The sequence below is a fragment of the Engystomops pustulosus genome, chromosome 6, assembly GCF_040894005.1.
Source record: "Engystomops pustulosus chromosome 6, aEngPut4.maternal, whole genome shotgun sequence".
Lineage (NCBI taxonomy): Eukaryota > Metazoa > Chordata > Amphibia > Anura > Leptodactylidae > Engystomops > Engystomops pustulosus.
This window is the reverse complement of record NC_092416.1, coordinates 139819034-139845435: the sequence shown is the minus strand read 5'-3', so window position 1 is coordinate 139845435 and position 26402 is coordinate 139819034. Positions and strand designations below refer to the sequence as shown.

General features: G+C 42.3%; 1 protein-coding gene across 4 annotated transcripts in view; it reads right to left on the bottom strand.

The window, feature by feature from the left end:
- Window positions 1-21474, bottom strand: part of HAP1 (huntingtin associated protein 1) — a 45659-nt gene extending 24185 nt beyond the window's left edge. For 2 of the 4 annotated variants that reach the window (XR_011847764.1, XM_072111376.1), the window contains exons 1-3: window positions 21327-21474; window positions 13331-13608; window positions 6403-6597 (exon numbers count right to left, since the gene is read on the bottom strand). Coding sequence is in view for 3 of the 4 variants with exons in the window: in XM_072111376.1 (XP_071967477.1) it covers window positions 6403-6597; window positions 13331-13608; window positions 21327-21346 (493 nt within the window). In the remaining variant the exon portion in view is untranslated. The remainder of the gene's footprint in view (window positions 1-6402; window positions 6598-13330; window positions 13609-21326) is intronic. The other 2 variants (XM_072111373.1, XM_072111375.1) reach the window with 1 other exon arrangement.
- Window positions 21475-26402: the final 4928 nt, after the last annotated feature.

Sequence of the window (26402 nt, the reverse complement as noted above, 5' to 3'; positions counted from 1 at the left end):
AAGCATTTGCCGAGATTGGTAAAGAATTTATTCAATGGACAATAAAGTACAATTACTGGATTGGGTTCTCTTTACTGTATTTCTAGATCTACAGTATGTAGCATGATACACGAGACTTTGGAACAATAATAGAGTCCTAATTCACAGATAATCTCTGGGGTTGCCTGCTGCTTAATCTCCATAGATAGTTGCATCTGAAAAGCTCTTTTCCAGACTAATAATCTTCTTAATGACCCAGGGCCTCACCACATTACAGATCATATGTGACTGCACTGTACATCCATTTATATCTTTTTATATCGCATCTGTCAGAGCCCACTGTTTGGACAACCTGTGACTAATTTAGTGCCTAGTTCACCTTTCACATTGAAAGAGGTCAAATATGCTAAATCTTATTATTCAGCTTTGATTTATTTGCAGAAAAAAATTACAAAATGAATATGAAATTAAAAGAATTATATTGACTTATATTATACATACATACATATACAGTCTCATTGACTTGTATGTCTGCATTACACTTCTCTGTGCAGGCATCCTACAGAAGAAAATGGTCAAAAACAATAAAACACTAAGTACTTTATAATACTTATATTTAAAGGGATGTCATATCTGTCCAGGGCTTTGTCTGAACACGGCTCTAGCCTTGGAGCAGTTAATCATTTAACACTCATTTAGGTTCAGATCCCCCCTAGGAATAACACCATCTTCAAACAAGTGCAGGCAGAGTAAGGAGGTGCATATGTTCCCTGCCTCGTGGCTACACAAACTTTTGTCATGTAAAATGTGAGGGATGATGTGAGAACGAGCCCTGGATCCCTCCCCTCTCCTTCCAACGATTATTGTCCTCCATTGGTGATGTGCTCCCTGTCACATCCGCATGAAAGGTAGGACGGGAAAGCCAAGCTGTCACTCAGGAATCCAGACAAACATCTTGTCAGTACAATGGGAGGCAGAGTGTGCAGAGACGTGTAAACAGGTGGTGGCGAAAGTGCAGCTCATGGACAGCCCTGCCACGTGCACAGCCCTTGTATACTGGCCACCACCGAGCACAAGCTACAGGGGTCCCCCGCACCCCCAAATGAATCCATTGCTAGCATACCACTAATTCTGGTGACCCTTTAGAAACGAAAAGAACAGCTATACATACGCTACAAGGACCTTTCAAGGGACCCCTTTTTCAAAAGTCAGCCCCCCACCCATTTCTAGACATGACCGATAAGGTGGGGCAGATTTATCAAGTTGTCTGAAAGTCAGAATATTTCTAGTTGCCCATGGCATCCAATCACAGCTCAGCTTTCATTTTAACAGTGCTCATGAATATTTTAAAGAGGAGCTGTGATTGGTTGCCATGGACAACTAGAAATATTCCGACTTTCAGACAGCTTGATAAATCTGGCCAATAGTGTTAAATCAAGTGCAAGGTCTAAGGTAAATGGCACAAACTGAAAAATATTCAGGGTTTCTAACATCATCATAATAATATTTCCTTTATTTATATACCACACACAGATTACACAGCGCTGCACAGAGTTTGCCAAATCGGTCCCTGTCCCCAATGGGGCTCACAATCTAATCAACCTACCAGTAAGTTTTGGAGTGTGGGAGGAAACTGGAGGACCCTGAGGAAACCCACGCAAACACGGAGAGAACATACAAACTTTTTGCAGATATTGACCCTGGGACTTGAACCCAGGACCCCAGCACTGCAAGGCTGTAATGCTAACCACCGAGCCACCGTGCTAACATGGAAGTCTATGGGCAAGTGAGAACCTGCAAACAAGGTATATAATGTATTGGATGTTATAAAACCTTACTACTTATGTTATTGCACTCACATCACTTTTCAGGGCTAGTGGTAATTAATTATATTGGTCATGTTAATCTTGACATGACTACTAGCTATATTAGTTTTACATATTATATGGCGTCATCATTAGTCCTATATTGTTAATATGAGAGACATTTGGTTCTCTCAGGGTGTGCATAGAATCATAACAACGGATATGTTATAACTGGTATTATCCGTCATATGTTGAATGATAGTGTATGCTGTGATTGGATGAGTATTGTGGTCACGCTTATGTTTACGTTATTTTTTCCTGAATATCATTACATCTGGCTAAGGTTTTAGCCCCTTTTCCTCCATGCAGTTTTTCATAGTTCACTTATATATATTTTTTTGTATTATAAAAACTGATTCAGTTTTAGATTCATGGGTCATAGCTTCGTATGTTTTTATGTGTTGTTGTTTAAGAATCTGCAAACAAAAATTTTAATTAATGAGATCTCATGTATATTTTTTTTTAAAAAAAAGGATCATAGCCAAATATTAGAACTAAAAAGTGGAAGTGTAAAATCTGCTTGCAAATCCACACATACAAATTGTGCATATTTTGCGCAAATTTACATCTGATCTTCCTGCAGATACCCTAAGGCCTGAGACGCGCAACCGCTGGTGGTCTGTGAATCATGGCCGGTGGGCTGGCTGAGGAGGGGCTTCAGATCATTATAGTGATATATGATGCATGTAGTTGCTTTTTCCCATGTGGAACAATAGCTCTGAATTGTAATCATGATTTCAGTTTAGCAGTGTTTTCCGTTGGGAGGTTTTGTGGCGGCTCCTTGCATCATATATCACTATGAGGCATAGTGTTTGGGTCACCAAATGGTCTGAGATTCCCAGACCGAGTGAGGATCACACTCCACATACAAAGTTGTTAAAATCAGTTCTGCTTTCTCCATAAAATGGCGCTATATATAAAGATTATTATAGTGCACTTATCCATAGATTACTTTTACTGCTAAACAAGACACAAAGTGAAAAGTGATTGAGCTGCAATACCTCACACAAGACATGATGGATGTGGTGCTTTTTTTGGAAGAAAGAAAAACATGTATGATAATTTGAGCAACCCCTTTGTATCACCCCTTTTTTAACACTTTTTATACGAGATACAGGAAAAAAGTTAATGGAGTTGTCCAATCTTAGATATTATTGGTATTTTTGTAGGATATGTTATGAATATGAACGGTGGAGTTCCAAGCGCTTCCATGCACCGGCATATATGTAGCAGTACACGTAACATGTAAAAGGAAATATGAATGCAGAAAGGGCCGTTCCTTTATGGCCGCCTCCTTTTCAGTACATAGGAAAGGAACATAATGAGGCACACGTATCATAGTATTTCGGCTGCCACTTTTTCAAATTTCCTGAAGTTGGCCTATTTAATCATTGCAACGTATCTTTAGTTTTTTTCCCCTTTGTTATACATGTAATGAGTTGCCTGTTTAGTCTCAGTTTTGAGACTTTTTGTGGTGTGCGACTTTTTGGTCCCAAATAGCAGCCCCCAAAAGTAAGTGTGGGTCTAGCATGCTCTGCTTTGGGACTTATTAGGCGCAAGAATGAGACAATTTCCGAGCCTTAAAGGCTCACAAGTTGAACAATCATCTGGATTACAAAGATAAATACGACATCTGCACTAAATCCTTGAGGCAGGTAACTTTAGTACGCTGCTGGATTCTGCGCTGCTGGATGGCTCGGAAAGTTATTGGTCTTGGAAATAAACATTACCCGGACCACTCCTCCGTCTGATATGTGCACACAGGGTAAAGTACTGTAAGTAACATATTATATGTGTGTAAATATAAGGGAGGAACACGACTGACACTTTATAGTGATAAATTGCTTTATGTCAACATTTTTCAATTTTTATTACTTCAGGGCAGGAGATGTTTACTCCAATTCTCTGGTCTTCTTATAAATGGAAGGAGAAGAGAGCCCATTCACCCACCACCCCGAAAAAAGAACATGGTATCATGGCACTAACCAGCACCGATAAACATATCTAATCTGTTGTGCCCTCATCTATGTCTGTCATTACTTTCCCAAATGTCCTGCAGAACACAACCTAATTTACACTCCGGAGTAGATCACTTGCCAAGAGGGTCTATTTATCATGGGGAGATTCCCATAGAATCAGTAAGATCCCTTCCACACTTGCGTTTTCAGATCACGTCAGCGTCGGATCAGGGTGCGATCAGGGTTTGGTCAGTGAAAAACTGACATTTTTAATCTGAGTTCAGTCAGTTTTCAGTCAGAGTTTGTTCAGTGTCTCAGAAGAACTGAGCTCTATCTTTTCTATGGCAATTGATGCGTGAAAAACGCATTGCACTTGCATTGGACTTGCATGTGTGCAATGCGTTTTTGATGCGTCTCCATAGACTTGTATGTTGCGTTTTTCACACGCGTGACTTGCAAAAGTAGAGCATGCTGAGATTTAAACATGCATTAAATGAAAAAAATATGCAAGTCTGAAAAAGCCCATTGATTACACTGGGTCAGAGTGCAATGCAAGTTTTGCACGTCAAAAGCACGCGCAGAACACGCGCGTGAAAAACGCAAGTGTGAAAGTAGCCTAAGATTTTCAGATGTGGAAAACAATCCTGCATGCCTGATACTCCCATGTTATGTATACACGTGCTTTCATATCTAATCTGTTATTTATCTACCCAGAATTCACACCTGCACCGCACTCATGTTCCCTTTGTGCCTCCGATAACAACAAGTACAAGGTTCACTCATCTGAAGAGACACTTCCTACACCCTCTTTACTGAGATAAGGAGCAAGGAGTGTAGAGCTCCTATGATACGGTCATAACCTTTCAGCGGTTGTAAACACCTGAACACCCAATCCCCCAGAACCTGAGGCACACGACAATTGTTCATCTAACTCGGACATAACAAGACTTCACCTATGGCCACAAAATCACAACTGAGCTGACTATCTGCACTTCTCATACATGGCATACACAGGCCGAGTGAGTAATAGGGAGGATATATGCTGCACATAAAGGCCACATTTAGGTGTCTGTATTTACCTGGATAATAATAATTCCATTATTTATATAGCGCACACCGATTTCGCGGCGCTGCACAGAACTTGCCAAATCAGTCCCTGTCCCCAATAGGGCTCACAATCTAATCAACCTACCAGTATGATTTGGAAGGGACTTGAACCCAGGACTCCAGCACCGCAAGGCTGTAGTGCTAACCACTGAGCCACCGTGAAACTTTCAGGATGTCTTAGACACATAAACAGCTACCAACCGGTTTTCCAGAAGAGTCACACAATTACAATGATGTCCAACTATATACTGGGAAGTTCATTAAACTGTGTACATAAACGGCCTGTAAGGAGTCATGGGGGTGGAGTAGACTCACACAGGCATTACCACTCCGGCTTGAATTAGGACTAGCACTTTACATCATCATAGGCTACCATCAGCAGCTGCCAGCTAGCAGTTGTCCTTTAATGTTGTATCAGACCTCAATTAGGTCAAAACTGAACCTCCTTGTGACTCTTCTCCACCTCCTTGACTACTTTAGGTCATTTGAATACAGTGCTCAAAGTTCTTTTTCTAATCAATGCTAAATCTTCCAGAATATAGAATGATATGTTTATAATTCTCTAACCATTCTGGCAGTTTTATGGGCCTAAATCCTCATGACAGGTTCCCTTTAACATGATTGTAATACTAGACACAGCCACTGACAAGAATGGTGTAAGAAAAAGAAGCAGATCCAAGATAGTCACTTGACTAGTTGTTTTGAATTATTTGTTAATTTGGTGATTTTTTTTTTTCTACGTGTTGTGGGACACACTGTGCAAAGCTGATCACAACCTGCCGACATGTCCCATGCTTACTTGTGAGAAATTTGGATATTTTGGAAATATGGAAGTTATAATAGGGGGAACCTTATCTAATGCCAAGAATACATTTATAGGCATATTTATTATAGTCTGCTTTATTTCATCCTTGTTAATGCTTTTTGTCTTGTGTAGTGGTACAGCCTCATTAAAATGTAATAGTAGTGAAACGTAATGCCAGACTCGGAGAGGCGCAGTCTCTGAGGAAGACAGGAATATGGTTGTGTGAAATAGTAGGTAAAAATCCATATGGTATAGGAGGTTGCCTTTAATGCGTTACATTTGCAGCTCCCATCACTGGGAAACATCTCCAATATGTCAGCTAAAATGGCAGCTGGCAGCATACACAATACTTCCATCCATCTCCAGTGTTAGCCAGGAGAGGAGGATAGACACATCAGACCTAGGTCAGTCAAACCCAACAACTTTGGTGGGAACTGATGCCTACCTAATGCTTTTAAGGCCTGTACAGGACATGATGGGGTGTTATGCCACAGCTTCTGTTCTGGTGGAGGTTTTCCCTACTGATAAATTCATACCTGAGAGGAGAAATCTGGAATTGGTTGTATATTCTCTCATATCTTGAGTCTGCACGTTCATCATACCCAAACTATTCAAATCCTGAAGGAAATAGGTCATACTATACTGTATGTATCAGGCAATAAAAGTAACATCTCCACAATGAACTTACGGAAATACTTTAATGTTTCTTCTATCTGTTCAGGGGTGAGGCGCAGAGGCAAATCCGGAGGGAGCAGAGGGGTGTGCAGCCAGTCGTCATGCTCATATCCAAACATGGAGTCGGCCCGTAGGGTGTAGTGCGGGAGCTGCTCTTGTAGCAGACTGATGATCTCCACCTCTGGGACATCCCCACTGGTGCACACATCTGCAGGGCAAAAGAAATGGGTTAAGAAAAGATTTTATCAAGGTTTTCCCCCATTTTATACAAACCTATATATATTATCATTATATATTCTGCAATATTCTAATGTACTATATAATGGGGATTGTAGTTAACCTCCATGGCTCCAACATCTTCAACCACTTTTAGGTTTTCTTTTACTCCAACTTCACTTTTAAACTTTTAAAGGGGTATTCCCATTTCAGCAAATTAAAGTTATTGTATGTATTATAAAAAGTTATACAACTTTCCAATATACTATCTGTATCAATTCTTCACGGCTCTCTAGATCTCTGCTTGCTGTCATTCTATAGAAAGCTTCTATGTTTACTTTGAGCAGAAATCTGACCATGGTCACACAGCTGCACAGATCATTAGTATCACAGAGTAATCAGAGTCGTGTGATATAACAAGCCTTGCATCTGTGTGACCATGGGCAAATTTCTGTCCACTCAAAGTAAACATAGAAGCTTTCTATAGAATGACAGCAAGCAGAGATCTAGAAAGCCATTAAGAATTTATACAGAAAGCATATTGGAAAGTTGTATAACTTTTAATAATACATACAATAACATTAATTTGCTGAAATGGGAATGCCCCTTTAATAAAAGTTGGATAAACAAAACAAAGCGTACACAAAGGAACAGTCAATGTGTTTTGGCTACAGACATATATAGTTTTATCCCTTGGTTGTAAGAATAAGAAGATTACCCATGTGTCCCTAGAACGTATCCCACTATATGTACATAAAATGGAATACATTTCCTTGTTCCTCTCCTTCCACAGGAAGGAAAGTAGGAAAAGTCAACATCTGCAGCTAGCAGTGATTGGCTGCTGCAGATGTAAGGGTGTTTAAGGGCGTTTCCTTATTGTGACGAGTGTACACAGAGGGCCGGGGATGGATGCTATACAGTGGCATCCATCCCCCAGCGGCTCCCATGACCTCTGCTGAGCATAAACATTGCTACATGGTATTTATGCTGAATGTGTGCAAAAAAGTTATGTGAATGTAGCCTACATAGCATAGTACAAAACCAAAACAAGAGCATGAGGGATTGTTTTTTGTGGGACTAATTGTACTTCCTAATGGCAACGCTGAATATTACAAGCAACGTAGAGGGAAGCTGGAAAATTCAGAATAGCCTTGAATTGTAAATAAGGAAATATATGTGGTTGTGTTTTTTCTAACAGGGTTTTTTCTAACATTTTTACAGAGTTTACAATTCAGTAAACATTAAATATTACCTTAATTGTATAGGTAAGTACAATCACAGCAATTCCACTTGAGATTTTCTCATGTTTTATAACCTTTTGCCTCTTTAAGGTGGCTTCACATGTACCGTATTTTTCAGACTATAAGGTGCATTATCAATAAAGGCCTGCCAAGTTGTCTAGGTTCATATATAAGGCGCACCGGATCGTAGGGTGCAGCGCCTTAAATGAAAGAAAACTCAGACCGTAAGACAAACTTTATTTAACACTTTCAAAATTACTCTCAACTTGTTCAGTTGTAATTGTAAATCAACACATTTACTTTTTCAGTTCACGATTGGACGATTTCGGCATCAAGCATGCTCGGGTCCCCCTCACCATCATCATCCGAGTCGGTCTGGTTGCTGATGCTTAGCTCTTCAGTGATGATTTCAGCCTTTCTGAAAGCTGGGATGACACTGGAGACTGATACCTTCTTCCAGGCATCCAGGATCCACTAGCACATAGTTGGTGAATATGTGGTCACCACTCTCATCCATTGCTCCCATTCAGATCGCAATTTAACTCTAAATGACCTTTTGACACCGATATCTAGTGGCTGGAGCTCTTTGGTTAATCCACCCAGAATGACAGCAAGCTCCGAATTAGTTTTCTTCACTTGGGCTTTGACAGTGTCGGTCACATGGGCACGCATAGAGTCACAGACCAATAGGGATGGATATCTGTGAAAAAAGCCATCCGGTCTCTAGATGTAGACCTCCCTCAGCCACTCACTCACCTTCTCCTTGTCCATCCAGCCCTTTGGGTTATCCTTGATGAGGACACCAGCAGGAAACTTTTCTTTTGGCAAAGTCTTCCTCTTGAAAATGACCATGGGTGGCAATTTCTGGCCATTAGACTGACACGCGAGAACTACAGTGAAAGATGACTTCTAGTTTCCTGTGGTATGTATAGATACTGTGCTGGTCCCTCATTTCTCAACAGTACATGTTACAGGGATGTCAAAAGTAAGGGCGACCTCAACCTTGTTAGTGTGGTATTCTGATTTGATATTCTTTTCATTTATTTTAATTATGCAGTAGGTGTGGAAAATGGGCAGCTTCTCTTCATAATCCTTTGGCAGTTGTGCCGGACAGTAGTACCGGTGCGGATGAAGAAATTACACCTTTTCATAAAACGAAAGCACCATAAAGGACCTCCTCGAAAGGCTTTGATCTCCACGTCACGTGCCAACGTTGTGGTTTTGAGTCGGACAGAAACAATGGAGATGCTTCTATCTGCAGTTCTCTGTTCCATAACCCACTGTTCTATCTTGTACTCCGAATGTGGCCATCTTGTTTTGTTTCCTCCACTTATGCACCACTAATGTTAAATTCTCTCGCAGCTGCCCTATTGACATGCTCTATGCATGACTTGTAGCTTTAAGCTTAAAATCTGCATCATAAGCATGTCTCTTTGTCTCTAAACAGGAGGGATTTTGAGGGTAGTGGGTATTAAAAAAAAAAATTGTTAAATGAACTCATATTAATGCCAAAACGCAGATATTCCATGGGGCTCCAACGCACATGACTGCGCTCAGTGAGGCTCCTGACTACAGTGTCCGTAATGCTTAATCCATTTGTTGGTGCATATATAAGGCGCATCGGAATATAAGGTGCACTTTTGATTTCTGAGAAAATCTTAGGATTTTTTGTGCGCCTTATAAAAAAAACTGAACATTTGGAACAGAACTGAAAGGTTTTTCAATTGGGGAAAAGCTGACTACCCCTATGGGAGCAGTAATGGATGACAACTAATGACTGTTACAGACTATGACCACTAGGGGGCCAAGAGATTTGAAACACAGCACTGCCCTCTACTGTTCACATCCTGATACTGCCATAGCAAAGGGTTATCACCAGCACTTCTATTTATTTGTAGGCCCACAAATATATGTATTCAGTGTTGGAAATTTGTGTGTAAAATATTGTTTGTAAAAAAAAAAAAAAAAAAACAACAAACTACAATATAAGGGTATTATCATGCTTCATTACAAACCTAAGTTGCATTTTCCCAAATTCACCCAAATCCTGGATGTAAAAGTCCCACATTTGCATCGGATAAAATGAAGGACACTCCACATGACAGCCAAGAGAACTTTTGGGTTCAGCTAGTGCAAGATATTTTAGGCATCTGGTTCTCCATTTTTCCATTCCTCAGCAAAAACATCTAACACAGGTGTAAACAAAGCCTAACATACATAAGAAGGGAAAATACTGCCCTCTAATGTCAAGCTATGAGACTGTCAGAGAAAAAGAAATTGGAACAGCCATGTACAGGGACATGCACACTATAGTACAGCTTGAGATCTTGCTGTGGATGTGAAATTTAGAAAGGTTTGATTTTGTCAGCAATACGTTCATTTAGCCCTAAAATGGATAAAATGAGAAAACCCATCTTTTGTTATGCAATTTCTCCCGAATATAGAGACACCTCACATGCGGACGTCACTTGTATGGGCGCACAGCGAGGCGCAGAGAGGCCGTGCATTTACCTTAGTGGTTTTTTAATTTTTTTCTGGACACACTTTTGTGATCTATAAAATATTTGTTTTTATAAAAATAATAATAACCTTTATTTATATAGCGCCATCAAATTCCATAGCGCTTTACAAATCATAGGGGACATATACAAATATAATATTACATTACAGAGTACAAACAGTCATATGGAACAAAACGAGTGAGGGTTTTTATGTTAATGTGGCCATGTGAGGGTTGCGTAGTAAGATGCATTTTTCAGTGGTATGATTTTGGGGTGGCTTGGTAACGATTTTTTACTTTCTTTTTGGTGTTTACATATACCCCAGGTAAAACTTGTTCTACCGGTCAGTACCATTTTTGTACGGATACTATTTTTAATCACTTTTACAGTATATACTCGAGTATAAGCCGAGGCCCCTAATTTTACCACCAAAAACTGTGAAAACCTATTGACTTGAGTATAAGCCAAGGGTAGGATGTGCATTGGTCACAGCCTTCCAGTATATAGTCTGCCAACCCCCGGTAGTATACAGCCAGCCCCCCACAGCGTATGAGCTGCCCGCCCATCGGGGGCGCCAGAGCACCAGTATGTACGTATATTTTTTTAAAGACTAGTGTACAAGCCGAGGTGTGTTTTTTTACCACATTTTTTGTGCTGAAAATCTCGATAACAATCATAATTTTTGGTGTTTTTTTCCACATTAAACAACATTTTGTTTTATTGTCATTACGGACGTGGCGATATTATTTATGAAGGGTTTTATGGTGATTTTCGGTTTTTTAATTTTATATGTAAGCATTATATGTAACGTGGCTTTGGGCCTTGTAATTAACCCCTTAATGTTGCAGTGTTTTTTATTCGTTTTGTGCTCCCCGCCTTCAAAGATCTAGAACTTTAACTTTTCTGTGTACAGAGCTGTGTGAGGGCTTATTTTCTGCGTAACAAATTTTACTTCTCAATTACATTATTTATTTTTCCACGCCGTGTACAATCGAATTGTGGCAAAACTGGCAAAAAAGCACTTGTGTCACTTTCTTATGAGCTCAGTTTTTATGACTTTCACTGTGAGCGACAAATTATATGTCTATTTTATACCCAACATGTTTGGGTATAAAGGGGGGAGATTAGAATTTTTAGTTTTTTTTACTTTTGTTAAAAATTTTTAAAATTTTTTAGACCCTCTAGGATACTATATCCGTAGATAGTCTGATCACTCCTACCATATACTGCAATACTACTGTATAATAGTATATGGCTTTTTACACAGGATTCATTACAAGGTGCTGCTTGCACATTGTAACAAATCTGCAGAGAACATACGTGTTTTTAAGACCCGAGGCTGTAATGGCAACCGATTGCCGCTCCCCGATGATGTCACTACCAAGATGATGGCACCCACACGCCGCTGTCTTTTAAATGCTGCCGACAGCAATAAAGGGGTTACCACCCATGATCAGTGCTAGCGGGTGTTAGCGGTGGATGTTTGCTGCAATATGCAGCAAATCCCATATCTGTATACACATCTGAAACAGCATTAGCTGCTCTGCACCAACAGGTTAATATTGTTTGCAGCCCGTGTGTTATGTGTGTGTGTGTGTGTGTGTGAGGTCCACTGATGTGTCGATGAACACAATGAAGAAAGTGGCAAACACAGGCAGGGATAGGACCAGCTTCTTTTTTTGCGGCTCGGGTAGTCGGCACAAACATGGGGTTGCTGAAACCACATAGGTGTGTATGAGCCCAAAGAAATCTAATTGTCCTTGGGCTATCTGTTAATAATAACAATAATAATCTTTATTTATATAGCGCCATCAAATTCCGTAGCGCTTTACAAATCATAGGGGACATATACAACTACATTACATTACAAAGAACAAACAGTCATATGGAACAATAGGAGTGATGGCCCTGCTCACAAGAGCTTACAGTCTTTGAGGATGAGGGGTGACACAAGAGCTTACAGTCTATGAGGTGAGGGGGTGACACAAGAGCCTACAGTCTATGAGGATGAGGGTGTTGACACAAGAGGTTGTATAATGGTCCAGCCATTCTTTATAAGGGAGCAATATAAAATAATTTAATAAATAATTTATTAAATAAAAATTTTATTTAATAATTTTACCCAGGGTCCTAGGTGAAAAAGACTGCAGAGAAGCCTGGAGCTTGGTAAATATCTGCTGGTTGCCAAATAACAGACGGGAGGAGGACATTGGATGGATTAGTAAAGGGAGAGGTGACATTTTATGCAGTTATCTGTTCAATTAAGGGGTAGTTCAAAGACAAACATAAGAGTGGAATTCATCACAACTGGGCACATTGAGTGGCAGTCCAGATACTCCCCCAGCAGCGCACAATGTGCCAAATATACTAAAAGGTTATGGGATGTTTACTCTACAGCAGGCCATACAAGCCGTGATAAATTCCCCCTAGTGTTTTTCTGCATGGAGCCTTACGCACATTCAAAGCCGACTTTTCAACTCTTCCTTAAATGAAATCTACAATAAAATGAATGATAAGCCAGGGACACGTGCTCATAGATACAGGCAGTGTGACTGTAGTAATTACCTTCTATTTGTTATCCATCTTTCCTTCTAAAGTCAACTTTTAAACGCAACAGGGAGGGACAATCGCATATGTGTTTCCACTGAACGAGCACCACGTGTTTTAGATTTCAGTGGAAATGTATATGAGATCAGGCCAAGTCCTCCCTGTTGCGTTCGAATTGCGTTTCAAAACACAATTCAAAGCCACGTGTGAAAGCAGCCTACTAGGAACCATTCATATTTATAAAAAAAAAAAAAAAAAAAAAAAAAAGGATCGCATGTTCCCCATATGACGGTTCACGACATCAGCCGTCTATGGAACAGGGGCTCAATAGTAGATAGTACTTGGAGGTCAGTGTTATATAAATTTCGGAGAGGGAGAAATGGATAAAAATAGACATAGTGAGGTTGGTGGTGGTAGGTGACTGTATACCCCTCACCTGTGATTGTAGAAGCATCTTTGACATGGCAGCTGTTCTCCACTCTTGTAGTGTGTTTGGCATCTTCCTTGGTTGTGGTTCTGGTGTCAGGCACTTGGATATCACCGGAGCATGCTGGGGGGTATCTGGCAGCCTCCTCACAGATTTCGGAGGCGTCCAGCTTGGCAGGAGTCAGCGGGAGATGCAAGCTGCCATGCACTGAGGATTTGAAGAACCCCTGGTCTGGTAGACAAAATAGATAACCAGGCCTGTCCTGGGCCAGGCTACCGCTGATAGCCCTGTGTGGAGACAAAACGCATACACAGGTCAGTAAATTAACTGATTACAGAGAGCAATAGCATTTCACATCATTCACAACTTTTATGTAATATAAAATATATTATAAAACATAAAACCCACAATCAGAAAGTAATAAGGAGGTACATCACTATGTAACAAGTTGTCTTATCCTGGGAAAGCTGTGTAACAAAAAAAAATTATACGTTTGAAAAAGGTATCAAACTTTTTTACTCTGAATGACAGATAAGAGCTTACAAATCTTACAATTAAGCCATGCCACCAGCAGAGGGCAGCAAAACTGCGTAGTCACAGACAGCATACACCAGAAAAAATGGGAGCAGCCCCACACTTGTCCACACTACACAATGGGCCACATTTATCAAGGGTGGAGCGCCAGTTTTCTGGGGGACTTTGCAGGTTCTTGTCACTGCAAACTGCCTGCACATGTATGTAAGAAGTGTCCGAAACACATTTGTGAAGCACGCTGCACTATACCCGATGCGACACAAATTTCTGCACTGCAGGGGGGCGTTCCGGTGCTCAGTCGGAGGTTTAAAGGGGTTATCCGGGTTTTAAAAATTACTGAGGGCCGGGCTGGGGCAGGCTAGTTAAACAGGCTAGTAATAAACTTGTACTTACCTCCTCAGGCGCCGGCGATGTCCCGTGCCGAGGTCCCTTCGATCCGTTCCCCTGTTTGTTGCACGGAAGCCGCGCCCAAGGAGCTTCCGGTCCGGGATGTGGCCGGCTCCTCCCATCCGTCCCTATCTCTCAGCATTGTAAGCGCTGGGAGATGGTGTCGGATGGGAGCTTCCGGCCGTCCGGAAGCTCCCTGTGCACCCTTGTAATGAAACCGGCGCACAGAGAAGACCGGCCGCGGCGCGGGACATCGGTGGCGCCAGACGAGGTAAGTACATGTTTATTATTTTTAAATAGCCCTCCCCAGCCCGGGCCTCAGTTATTTTTAAAACCCGGATAACCCCTTTAACATGCAAAGTCTGACACAAATGTCTTGCATGCCCCATGTTAAAGGCGCTCCAAAGTGGTGCACTCTGCCAAAGCTGTGCAGGGGCGCCAGATTCATGGACAACGTGCGCCACAATTCCTGAACCGCTGCACACTACACAGTACATAGTACAGTGTGCACGTTTTTTAGTAAATGTGGGCCAATAGGTTTCTGTGGCAGTACCAGACTCCATCATGAGCCTAGGCCAAAAAACTCTAAGAACTTATCTACTGCAGATATTACAAATTCAATAATTTGGGAATCACTTGGACTCACAGCAATATCACGTGACCATATTAGGCTGCAAGATGAAAACGTGAATGTAGATAATAGGGAGCACTGTTGTATTACACCTTTTCAAACCTCAGTTACACCCCTGCGTGCATCATCCCTGTACTGTGCCACCCCTGCGTGCATCATCCCTGTACTGTGCCATCCCTGCCATTCTTGCGTGCATCGTCCCTGTACTGTGCCATCCCTGCGCGCATCGTCCCTGTACTGTGCCATCCCTGCGCGCATCGTCCCTGTACTGTGACATCCCTGCGCGCATCGTCCCTGTACTGTGACATCCCTGCGCGCATCGTCCCTGTACTGTGACATCCCTGCGCGCATCGTCCCTGTACTGTGACATCCCTGCGCGCATCGTCCCTGTACTGTGACATCCCTGCGCGCATCGTCCCTGTACTGTGACATCCCTGCGCGCATCGTCCCTGTACTGTGACATCCCTGCGCGCATCGTCCCTGTACTGTGACATCCCTGCGCGCATCGTCCCTGTACTGTGACATCCCTGCGCGCATCGTCCCTGTACTGTGACATCCCTGCGCGCATCGTCCCTGTACTGTGACATCCCTGCGCGCATCGTCCCTGTACTGTGACATCCCTGCGCGCATCGTCCCTGTACTGTGACATCCCTGCGCGCATCGTCCCTGTACTGTGACATCCCTGCGCGCATCGTCCCTGTACTGTGACATCCCTGCGCGCATCGTCCCTGTACTGTGACATCCCTGCGCGCATCGTCCCTGTACTGTGACATCCCTGCGCGCATCGTCCCTGTACTGTGACATCCCTGCGCGCATCGTCCCTGTACTGTGACATCCCTGCGCGCATCGTCCCTGTACTGTGACATCACTGCGCGCATCGTCCCTGTACTGTGACATCACTGCGCGCATCGTCCCTGTACTGTGACATCACTGCGCGCATCGTCCCTGTACTGTGACATCACTGCGCGCATCGTCCCTGTACTGTGACATCACTGCGCGCATCGTCCCTGTACTGTGACATCACTGCGCGCATCGTCCCTGTACTGTGACATCACTGCGCGCATCGTCCCTGTACTGTGACATCACTGCGCGCATCGTCCCTGTACTGTGACATCACTGCGCGCATCGTCCCTGTACTGTGACATCACTGCGCGCATCGTCCCTGTACTGTGACATCACTGCGCGCATCGTCCCTGTACTGTGACATCACTGCGCGCATCGTCCCTGTACTGTGACATCACTGCGCGCATCGTCCCTGTACTGTGACATCACTGCGCGCATCGTCCCTGTACTGTGACATCACTGCGCGCATCGTCCCTGTACTGTGACATCACTGCGCGCATCGTCCCTGTACTGTGACATCACTGCGCGCATCGTCCCTGTACTGTGACATCACTGCGCGCATCGTCCCTGTACTGTGACATCACTGCGCGCATCGTCCCTGTACTGTGACATCACTGCGCGCATCGTCCCTGTACTGTGACATCCCTGCGCGCATCGTCCCTGTACTGTGACATCCCTGCGTGCATCGTCCCTGTACTGTGACATCCCTGCGTGCATCGTCCCTGTACTGTGACATCCCTGCGTGCATCGTCCCTGTACTGTGACATCCCTGCGTGCATCGTCCCTGTACTGTGACATCCCTGCGTGCATCGTCCCTGTACTGTGACATCACTGCGTGCATTATCCCTGTACTGTTAGTTGAAAGGATAGGTCCCATCCATATTATATGTCAGAATGGGTTACTTCGATTAGACTACAAAAACTCATATGAACTACCGGTAAGTCAATAAAATGAATAATCTTTATTTGTAAACACTTGTTACGGGCAACCTAACAATACACTACACTCACTATCTATTGCTACAGTTGAAAATCATGAAAGCAGCCACTCTGCCAACTAGGTATGGGGCTGTGTGTATATATATATATATATATATATATATATATATATATATATATATATATATATATATATATATGCTGATTGATAGCACGTTTGCTACATTTTTTAACAAGTGTTTACAAATAAAGATTATTCATTTTATTGATTTTGTTCATCCCTGTACTGTGACATCACTGTGTGCAATATCCCTGTACTGTGACATCCCTGATTATAATACTGTGACATCATTGTACTATTATATCTGTACTATGACATCATAGTAGCCTTAAGTTTCTGTCTCGGTAATAAAGCGAATATTTTTACTCATCTTATACATAGTAAGTTTAATTTTTATTATGTTTTCCCAAAAACTCTATCCACAACTAATGATGAATTATCAATCGATTAACCTGCTTACAAATTTGGAGACATTTGGGGGGTGGGTTTGCAGGAGTGGGGTCAGAGGGCAGTGGAAACCTTCAAAACAAGGGAGGACAATCGCCCCCCCCCCCCCCCACCCCGTCGGTTTACTGCTGAGCTTAAGTTAATGTTTATCCAGTGAGAAAACACAAGAACAAAGCCTCCAGCTCCAGAACTTCACAAACTATTGTCTTAGAAGGATGTACTGAGCTGTTTACCCAAGTAATCCTCAGATAAAAGACTGGGAGCCCCCAAAGCTTCCTGATGGCTTCACCTTGTGTAGAACGTCACTGACCCATGAGGAAAACCAACATTTGGGAACATTTGCTCCTAAGGCTTTGTTCACTTTCATAGGAGAAGAACAAGGAAAATGACAGCGATGAGCGACTCCATCCATTGCTTTGTAGATTCAATACGTATCTGTCATTTTTCAGGCATCAAATCCAAATCTTTCAAAAATGGCGAGTAACTAATACTAATACCCAGTACTGGACTGGGGATCCTTAGGCCCACCAGAGGAAATTAATCTGTGGGCCCGCTCTTCATCATCCCCCAGGAAATAGAATTTATCAGCCTCCAAATTGGGTTATTTTCTGCTGGACCTTTGGGGTTCAGTATTGGCTTGAACCAGGGCCCACTGGAGGAAACTCCAGCACTGCTAAGACCCACAGCTTGGGGGGTAATTGAGAATTGAGGAAAAAAATGTAAATTCCTGTTATGAAAAATCTGTATTTTACAGGACTAGAGGGGTTATAGCCCCTTTCCAGGACAACTGGAGCCATTTGATTAGGATCTTTTGAAAAATTTGACAAAGATTTTGTGTATCAAATTTTAGACAATATATTTATCTTTAAAATATTACCACATATGTGTACGCTGTAAGTTGGTTGCAGTGTCGCAGCTCAGCCGCAATTTATCTCAAAAAACTCTGACTGTAATACCACACACAGCCCACAGGCAGGTGGGGCGCTGTTTCTGCAGGACAGCAGCTATGTTTTACTAATTCTGAACAATCCTTTTATCGCTTTAACATAATGGAGAAGACACATGGGAAACTTTAGTGTCTGGTGAAGTAATTATCTCGGGGCCATAATCCAGTGGGGAAAGGTCAGGTCATTCACACAACTGTGTAATATGCAGCTATTTACTTTATACAGACCATGAAAAAAGCTGTCACTGAACTGTAGGCACACATGATACACAAGAAAAGCAGTGCCAAGCTTCTTAGGGGTCTTTAGGGTAGATGGAAGGATCTACCAGTCACCACAGATGAAGTCCATGGCCACCTATGACATGAATATCAGATTTTTGTACTGAAAGCTGAACATATTATTGAATATCCAGAGACACCGGCATAACCAATATGTGCCCCCAGCCGGCAGCCAATAGTCAGGGCGCCCCCACGCCGGCAGCCAATAGTCAGGGCGCCCCCACGCCGGCAGCCAATAGTCAGGGCGCCCCCACGCCGGCAGCCAATGGTCAAATACCACCCTGTGTGTAGAATCTCCTGTCCCTCTGTCGATGCCCAACTGTGAGGAAATAAACATTTAGGCACCGTTCCCCGCTCCCCCGAGGCTGTGCCACATAAACAGGAGTAAAGAAGAAGACTGCTGTAGCTTTGGGGAGAGGGTAAAGGCGAGTAGCCTAGTACTCTAGCACCTATGCTGCTCTCCTGAGTAACGTAGGATAGGGGCAGGGTGATTTCATTAAGGGTTCTTTAAGGATCTCTCGTTACATAGGGTGTGCTCAGACTGCTATGGACCAGAAAGTGACTGTTTACCAAGTGGTGAACAATCTTGGGAGGTTGTAATGATGGGGCTATTGTATAGGTGGGTCTCCATTATCCTGAAGGTATCATAGCTACCTATAAAGGTGGTAGACTTAGCACCACACAATAGATGTACAGGTATAAAGGATCATTGATTAACATAAGTACACATACCCGGACTAAAGGGGTGTTATGGGTTATGCATACAGATAATACACCTTTAGAATAGGGTCTCAGTATCAGATTAAATGGGGGCAAACACCCAGCACCTGTAACAATCATCTTCTAACAGCAGCTGACAAACAGTGAAGGGAACAGGAAGCTCCATCATCTTTCTAGTGGTCAGAACAGGTTACTGCAAATCAGCTCCAATTCTTGGAAACTAAATTACAATTACTCAACAGAAACTGGGACTGTCAGTTTCTTGTTCTATTCTCTAAGGATAGCTAATCCGTGGGGTCCATGGTGTTATACCCCACCAATCTGATAATGATAATCTGATAGCAATATTTTTAGTCCTTTATAACCCTCTAAGGTTAGTGGTAAGTGAAGGATGCACCCTACAATATAGCATCCAACTCTGTACTGTAGCAGTTAAAGGGGGTTTTGGAGAAAGTCCCTTAGACGTCAGAAGAGATGGCACTTGCATGCATGTCAGTCACACTTCTTCTGAGCTGTATAGGATTATCAGTGGACTCATATTTTCCCCACAGATCTCAATCCCCATAAAACTAAGATGCAATCTCAAGACTTCTAGAATACTGCTAGTTTCTACTGGTACCAGAAACTGGTTTAAGCAAGTGACTTCAGTAACATGTTAAATATCCAGCCTGTACACGGGCAGAACTTTCTAAGTAGGAGTCTATAGACCATAAACTAACTGCAAGGTCAACGTAGATGAGGACCTTCCATTGATTAGAAGTAGAATTTGCGATAATAGAAAGGACACCATGGAAAACCCTATGGAAGTCTGGGCAACAGTAAGGATAAAAGTTTAAGTGTCAGATCACTGGGAGATTGAGTAAAGGAACCCCTGCAATCATGAACAAAAGGGGACCCCAGGTGACTGTGTGCTCGGACTAGTGCACGGGCCCAACTAGCGCTCCTTTCACTTCTGTGAGACTTCTCAGACATCTACTGGATCTTATAAGCCCACTGATGTAAGTAACGCGGGGGTGTGCATGCCCGGTGCATGTGACTGTGGGTCCCCATTCTTGGACTTAAGCAATTAAATACATATGTCAATTAGCTAAACCTACTATTTTAACAGGATTGGGGTAACATCTTATATGCATTTCAGCCTACCAATCTCTTGATTCTCTGGCAGCAAATATCTCTTCTTTATATTTATTACACATGAACTGTTCCTTCGAGCATGCATGTTTATAGGGGATGACAGTCCGTTGCGCTTTTTGTCATCAGTGTTCATCTGTACAACCCATTTTGTGGATAATGGAAAGAACCTATTGAGACTCTTTTAATAGAAACTTTGTGTTTGCTAAATGTGATGTAAACACAATGTTACCTGGAAAAGTGTTCACAAGGGAAGCCCTTGGATTGCGTCTCAAAATGCTACGTATGAACGCGGCCTGTGGGTCTCTAAGGTCCACCACATGATGAAAGGAGGTCTAATCATTAACTCATTAAGAATCACTTAAAACAGGATCTACAGACTGACTCCCCACTCCAGATAAAGAACTTAGTTAGCAAATATGGACTTTGTCCCCTATAGAGGGGCTGTCCCCCACCCCCACCACACAACTAGTCTGTCTATGCAGACATCTTACCTCACAAGTTTAATGACCCTGACATACATAGAAAGATATTTAATAACCCACAAAAAAAAACTAAATCTGGAAATTTCAGGACCACAACTGTCCAAATAATAAGTAATAATAATAAATATAAAAGAGCACCCCCTACAGGTGGTAAGGCAGTTTATTATATGATCTACTGTCATACGTTTAAATCGAGGTAAAAATTCCAGAGAACCCAAAATTATTGTAACGAAAATGAAGATTAATACAATCTAATTAAATTGTTATGCAAATAGAAGCGAGAGTGCTAAGTATGTAATACAGAACTGTATTGGTAAAAGTCTTTTTAGAGATGCTACTCTACAGCAATAGCACAACTCCTAGCATCTCCTATGGGAATGGTAGCTATAAAGTCACACTGCTGTGGATATTACCGTATATACTCGAGTATAAGCCAACCCAAGTATAAGCCGAGGCCTCTAATTTTACCAGAAAAACCTGGTAAAACCTATATTTTTTTTACTCGAGTATAAGCGGAGTTTGGGTTTTCAACACATTTTTTGTGCTGAAAAACTAGGCTTATACTCGAGTATATAAGGTAATTTTAGAGAACTTCCACTCACCTCGCAGGCTTGTAGTGCATGTTTGTACGAGGAGATGGCTTCTGCTGCAGATACCCCAAGGAGGCGACTTCATTAGCCCTTTACATCTTGGCTTTGGAGCAGCTACAACCTGCACCTAGAGAGTGCAAGCCGAGCCACAGAGACTGAAGAGGAAAGAGCCGGCTGCTATCTAGCAACCTAATGTGAGGAGGAGGAGCGGACACTGAGCACACAATGGGAGTCAATGACTCATCCTCCACAACCAAAAGGCTCTGTCACACTGCCCACCGACACCAAGTCTAATGTCGGGTCTGGAATAGGTTTGGTAATTCCATAATTACTTATGAACAACTACCAAACCCCCTACTTTTACCTCCTTATAATAAAAAGGTTGGGTACTTGGATTTCACGGGAACCCTACTCACTTATTACTAATACACAGGTGACAGGATTATATTCTAACATCCCAACTAATAGAAAGGTTCTACGACTTCTCCACTGGTTATACAAGTTTTTATCATTTAAGATGCAGGGACTAGGACCCTTGCCCATGTCACTTCCTTTTATCACACAGCTACTTAATACATATCACCAAGACCCCCCTACTTCATCCATCCAACCCGACAGGTTAATAAAGTCCACAATGTTATTCTGTCCCATAGGAAAGTTTAAAAGAATCAGAAGGGAAGTTTGTTCTGAAGTTTGTTTAAAGGGGTTGTCCACATTCAGCATATAACGTTATACAATATTCCAATATACTTTCTGTACTAATTCCTCACAGTTTTCTAGATCTCTGCTTGCTTTCATTCTATAGGAAGATTCATTGTTGACTCCCTGAGGATAAACACAAATCCCTGGTCATGTGATGTCACACAGGTGCATGGCTTCTTATCACAGAGTAATCAGAACTGTCATATAACGAGCCTTGCACCTGTGTGACATCACATGACCATGGATTGGTGTTTATCCACAGGAAGCAAACAATGAAGCTTCCAGATGAATGGCAGCAAGCAGAGATCCAGAAAACCACAAGGAATGGATACAGAAAGTGTATTGGAAAATTGTATAACTTTAAATTACACAAACAATATCAATTATTTGCGTAAAGTGGGCAAGCCCTTTAAACCATTTTCAACAAATGTATCGAAGGTGTATATTACGAGTGTATATATCAAGTATATTAAGTAAACCGTATAAGATGGTGACCTATTAGTATAAAGTGAACAGTAAGAGATTGAAACCCCAGGAAGGGATGACTGCAGTATGAAAAAATATTTAGGATACAAGCACATGAACATTGTTTTGTCCGTGTGCCATCCATGTTTTTTTGCGGATGTCACACTGACACATAGGGGAGATCTATGATATGCTGGAGCTCCGTGCGTCGGAATATGATAAAGCCCCATCCTCTGCTGCCATAACAGATGCATCCTGAGGCATCATGTATTTGCCGGCCGTGCTGCGCTGGCGAACATAACTATGCCAGGCCCGACCTGGCATAGCTTTGTATAAAAATCTGTGAACATTCACTACAGAATGTGGTAAAAAAAATAAAAATAAAAAAGCACAGGCCTGTGATAGGAACCCACTGTGTCGGTCCACTCCGCCAGCAGTTGCGCCCCTTCAAGCCCCCTCCTAGCTCACAAAGCCGTGGAATAGTCAATTAATTGCAATTTCTTGCTTTGCGATTATTTTAGTGCTTTTACACCAGAAAACTTTCTAAATAATGACCTAGTGGAGCAATGAAGGTTATGCTCCTCACATTTTACTCATCTTCTTGTAATATACCGGCATCCAAAGCACACAGGCCTCCTCAGCCTCAAGAATGATATTCCTTAAGATGTGATAGGTAGAAGAACACAATCCGGACACTCTGCCCAGGACTTTCCATTGTGTGCTCCTACTACACCGTCATTGAGAAATGACAGTGGGAAAAAGGATCAGGTGCGTGTGACCCAGGAGAACGTCTATTCACAGTACGTGACCAACTCCAGACCCTGAGACAGCAATGCTGAATCATGAGATACACCAATACTACAGAGGGTGACATTCACCAAATATTTCCTAACATTGTACAGTATGGGATCTACCTGTGGTCTGTGAACATCAAAAACGTGGGCATCCGGTGATATCACAGACTGATCCAATGACACTAAAGGAAGAACCACTTGGGAAGATATCCTCCAAATATATAGATATTATTATTGTATTATTATTACATGGTAAAATTTGATCTATGTACAGCTCAGAGAATGTGATTCACTAAAGCCAGAAAGAGAAATTCATGAAGGCTGAAGTAAGATCCACCAAGAAGTCATCCACCGACAAGCAGTTCTGCCAACGCTTTACACAATAAGATACAACAAAGATCTGCCCAGGTTTTAATAGCTCATGGTTCCTAATTATAATATGAATAATAATAAATCTTTATTTACAAAGCATTATGATATTCTGCAGCACTTTATAGACCATGTGGAATATATACAAATGAAAAGATCACAGAGCAATAACATGGTCAGATGCACCAACAGCAATGGGGGCCCTGCTTACAAGAGCTTACAATCTATGAGGAGGGACCTAGTATAAAGCTTTGTCTTCCACCCACGACCAATAACAACAACATAAAACAACGTTTTACAAGCTCTTGTTCCAGACCCAGCAATGGTCCCAGCACATGATGCTAATGCCCTGTCCCTACATGTTAGCCAGGCGTTGGTTGGGTGTAAGATGTTGGTAATAAAGGATAGTTTACGAATGGTTGAATGGAGAACGTTACATATGAACAGTCTTAGGCTGCATTCACACACACGTATGGGGGGCGTATATACGTTCCCCATAGCCAGCAATGGGCGCACGGCGCTCTACAGGAGCGGTACGGTGCAACACAAGTGCATTACCGCACCGTAACCCCGTGAAAAGATAGGACATGTCCTATATTTTCCTGGAATACAGCACCATGCTCTATGTTCCTCTATGGAGAGGGGCGGGGTGAGCAGCGTTCAACCCCTCCCCCTGGCGCTGACGTGCTACACTGACGACCGCCCAAACTAGAAGTTTGACCACGGTTATCAAAGGTTTTAGGAAATAAGCCATTTCGCCATTGAACAAACATGTTCTTCTGCCGGAGCCAATCTTGTATGTGTTCATGGGAGTCGGAAGAGGTAGCTGTCAGTCACACATACTCGTATATTAGTTCAGCTGCCATCTTATGTGTATACAAGGTCTAAGACTGAACACAGGATCCACGCCAAAATCAATGTATATTCGTCAATGTGTGAACTTTGCCTTAGTGACCCAGTGCTGTGCAGCATTCAGCGACACGGATGTAACTGTGGGGCTCGGTCACAACTGTGACCCCTATAGCTAGGTGATTAGGTCACTAACACTGTAGTAAGTCATTTATACTAATGCCATAGAGAACATGCATCAGGTGATGCTATACAGCGTACAATGCCACATCATTGCCTCCCACAAACATTGACAATGTGCTGCCGCAACTGGTAGATATAACGTCCATCTTCATGTGATATTTGACTAGTAAACACATGGATGGAAACTCTGCCTCTGTGGCTTTTGTGTTGCTATGAAGCCAGCGAGTGCAAGCGCTGCCCTCCCCTTTCTTCTCCTTTCTGAAGGGCCTCTGGTTGCCCAGAGCAAGTTGTCTCCGTGCGGCTCCACACGTATGTTATGTGCACAAGTCAGGCTGAAAAAAAAACATTAATTTATACAGCATTGTTATATTCTGGGTAATGTTGTGCCAAAGCTATAAATAAGCCAGGCCCGCCACTCTCATTGTAAGGACTCCATAGGAGAAGACCTTGGGAACAGGCTGGAAAAATCCAAGTAGATCTATTAGGTAACGCCTACAGTAACTTGCATCACTAGAAAGCAATCCTCATACCAGTAGTGTCTGGACATTGTAGCCAAAGGCAGACCGCTTATATCCCAGGGATAGGCCATTTCTGTAGGTTTCTATCCCACAGTATATATATTAGGTTTGTAGAGCTCATGCAGAGAGCTCCCTCTAGTGGTCACATTTTGTTCTTTAAATTAAAGTGGAAGCCCAGAAATTGTCATTGCCCATAGAGTGCACTTCATTCATACTTGTTTTAGTTGATTTATCAATGGATTGTCCACCAAGAAGAGTAAGTTTCCACATACCTAGTGGAATAATACAGCATGAAAACAACAAGGAGGAGGCATTATACAATGTTATACATATGTGAGGGGCTCTAAGCGAACACTATAATATGAAAGGGCCTCATGGGTCTCCGTACATTAAATGAAGCATCTTAGTGTATGGGGGCACTATGGAGGTGTAAAGGGTACGTGGCTTAAAGGAAATCTACCATTTGTTTTTATGCATTGTAAACTAAACATACATGGAGAATGCTGTAGCTACACTGATGTAGAAATATATCTTGATTAATCCCTGATCTGAGTGGTTTTGCTAAAAAAAAAATTAAAAAAAAAATAAGAATTATAAATTTATGATAATGAGTCTCTGTCCTGTGGCAGCTCTAGCGCTTCTCCTATTGGTAGATTTTCTTTAATACACAAAACTTGCAGCAAGTTTTATCTCTTTTTTTCCATCCTCTTTCCATATTTACATTGTCATTATCTATGTAAAAGAGGCTGTGGAGGGAATTACAATAATGCACTAATGACATCAATGGGCAGTAACTTTTTAAACTTTGCATAAGTGAATATTACATGGGCATACCAGCACAAGTTCCTTCTTTACTCACTTTTATCATCCTCCCTTTTCTTCTTTTTACTATGGAGTCTTTGATCACAGACACCACCAATCTGATATTGATGACCTAACATGAGGTGGTCGCTCTCCATAAGTTCTAGAAACAAAGAGGACCCTATTTTTGGACAAACCACCCTAGGCCTAGCAGGTTCAGACAGTGTGTGTCTACAGTTGTATTGCACCCGCACTGCACTGTCCAGAACATGATACAAGAGGTGATCCCAGAAGGTATTGGATTTTGGCAGAAGCAACATTGCAGGTCATGATATGTTAAGGGTAGCTAAGCTAGCACTGGAGCACATAGTATGAAGGGCTTGAAGGACTATGATCCTACAAGTATA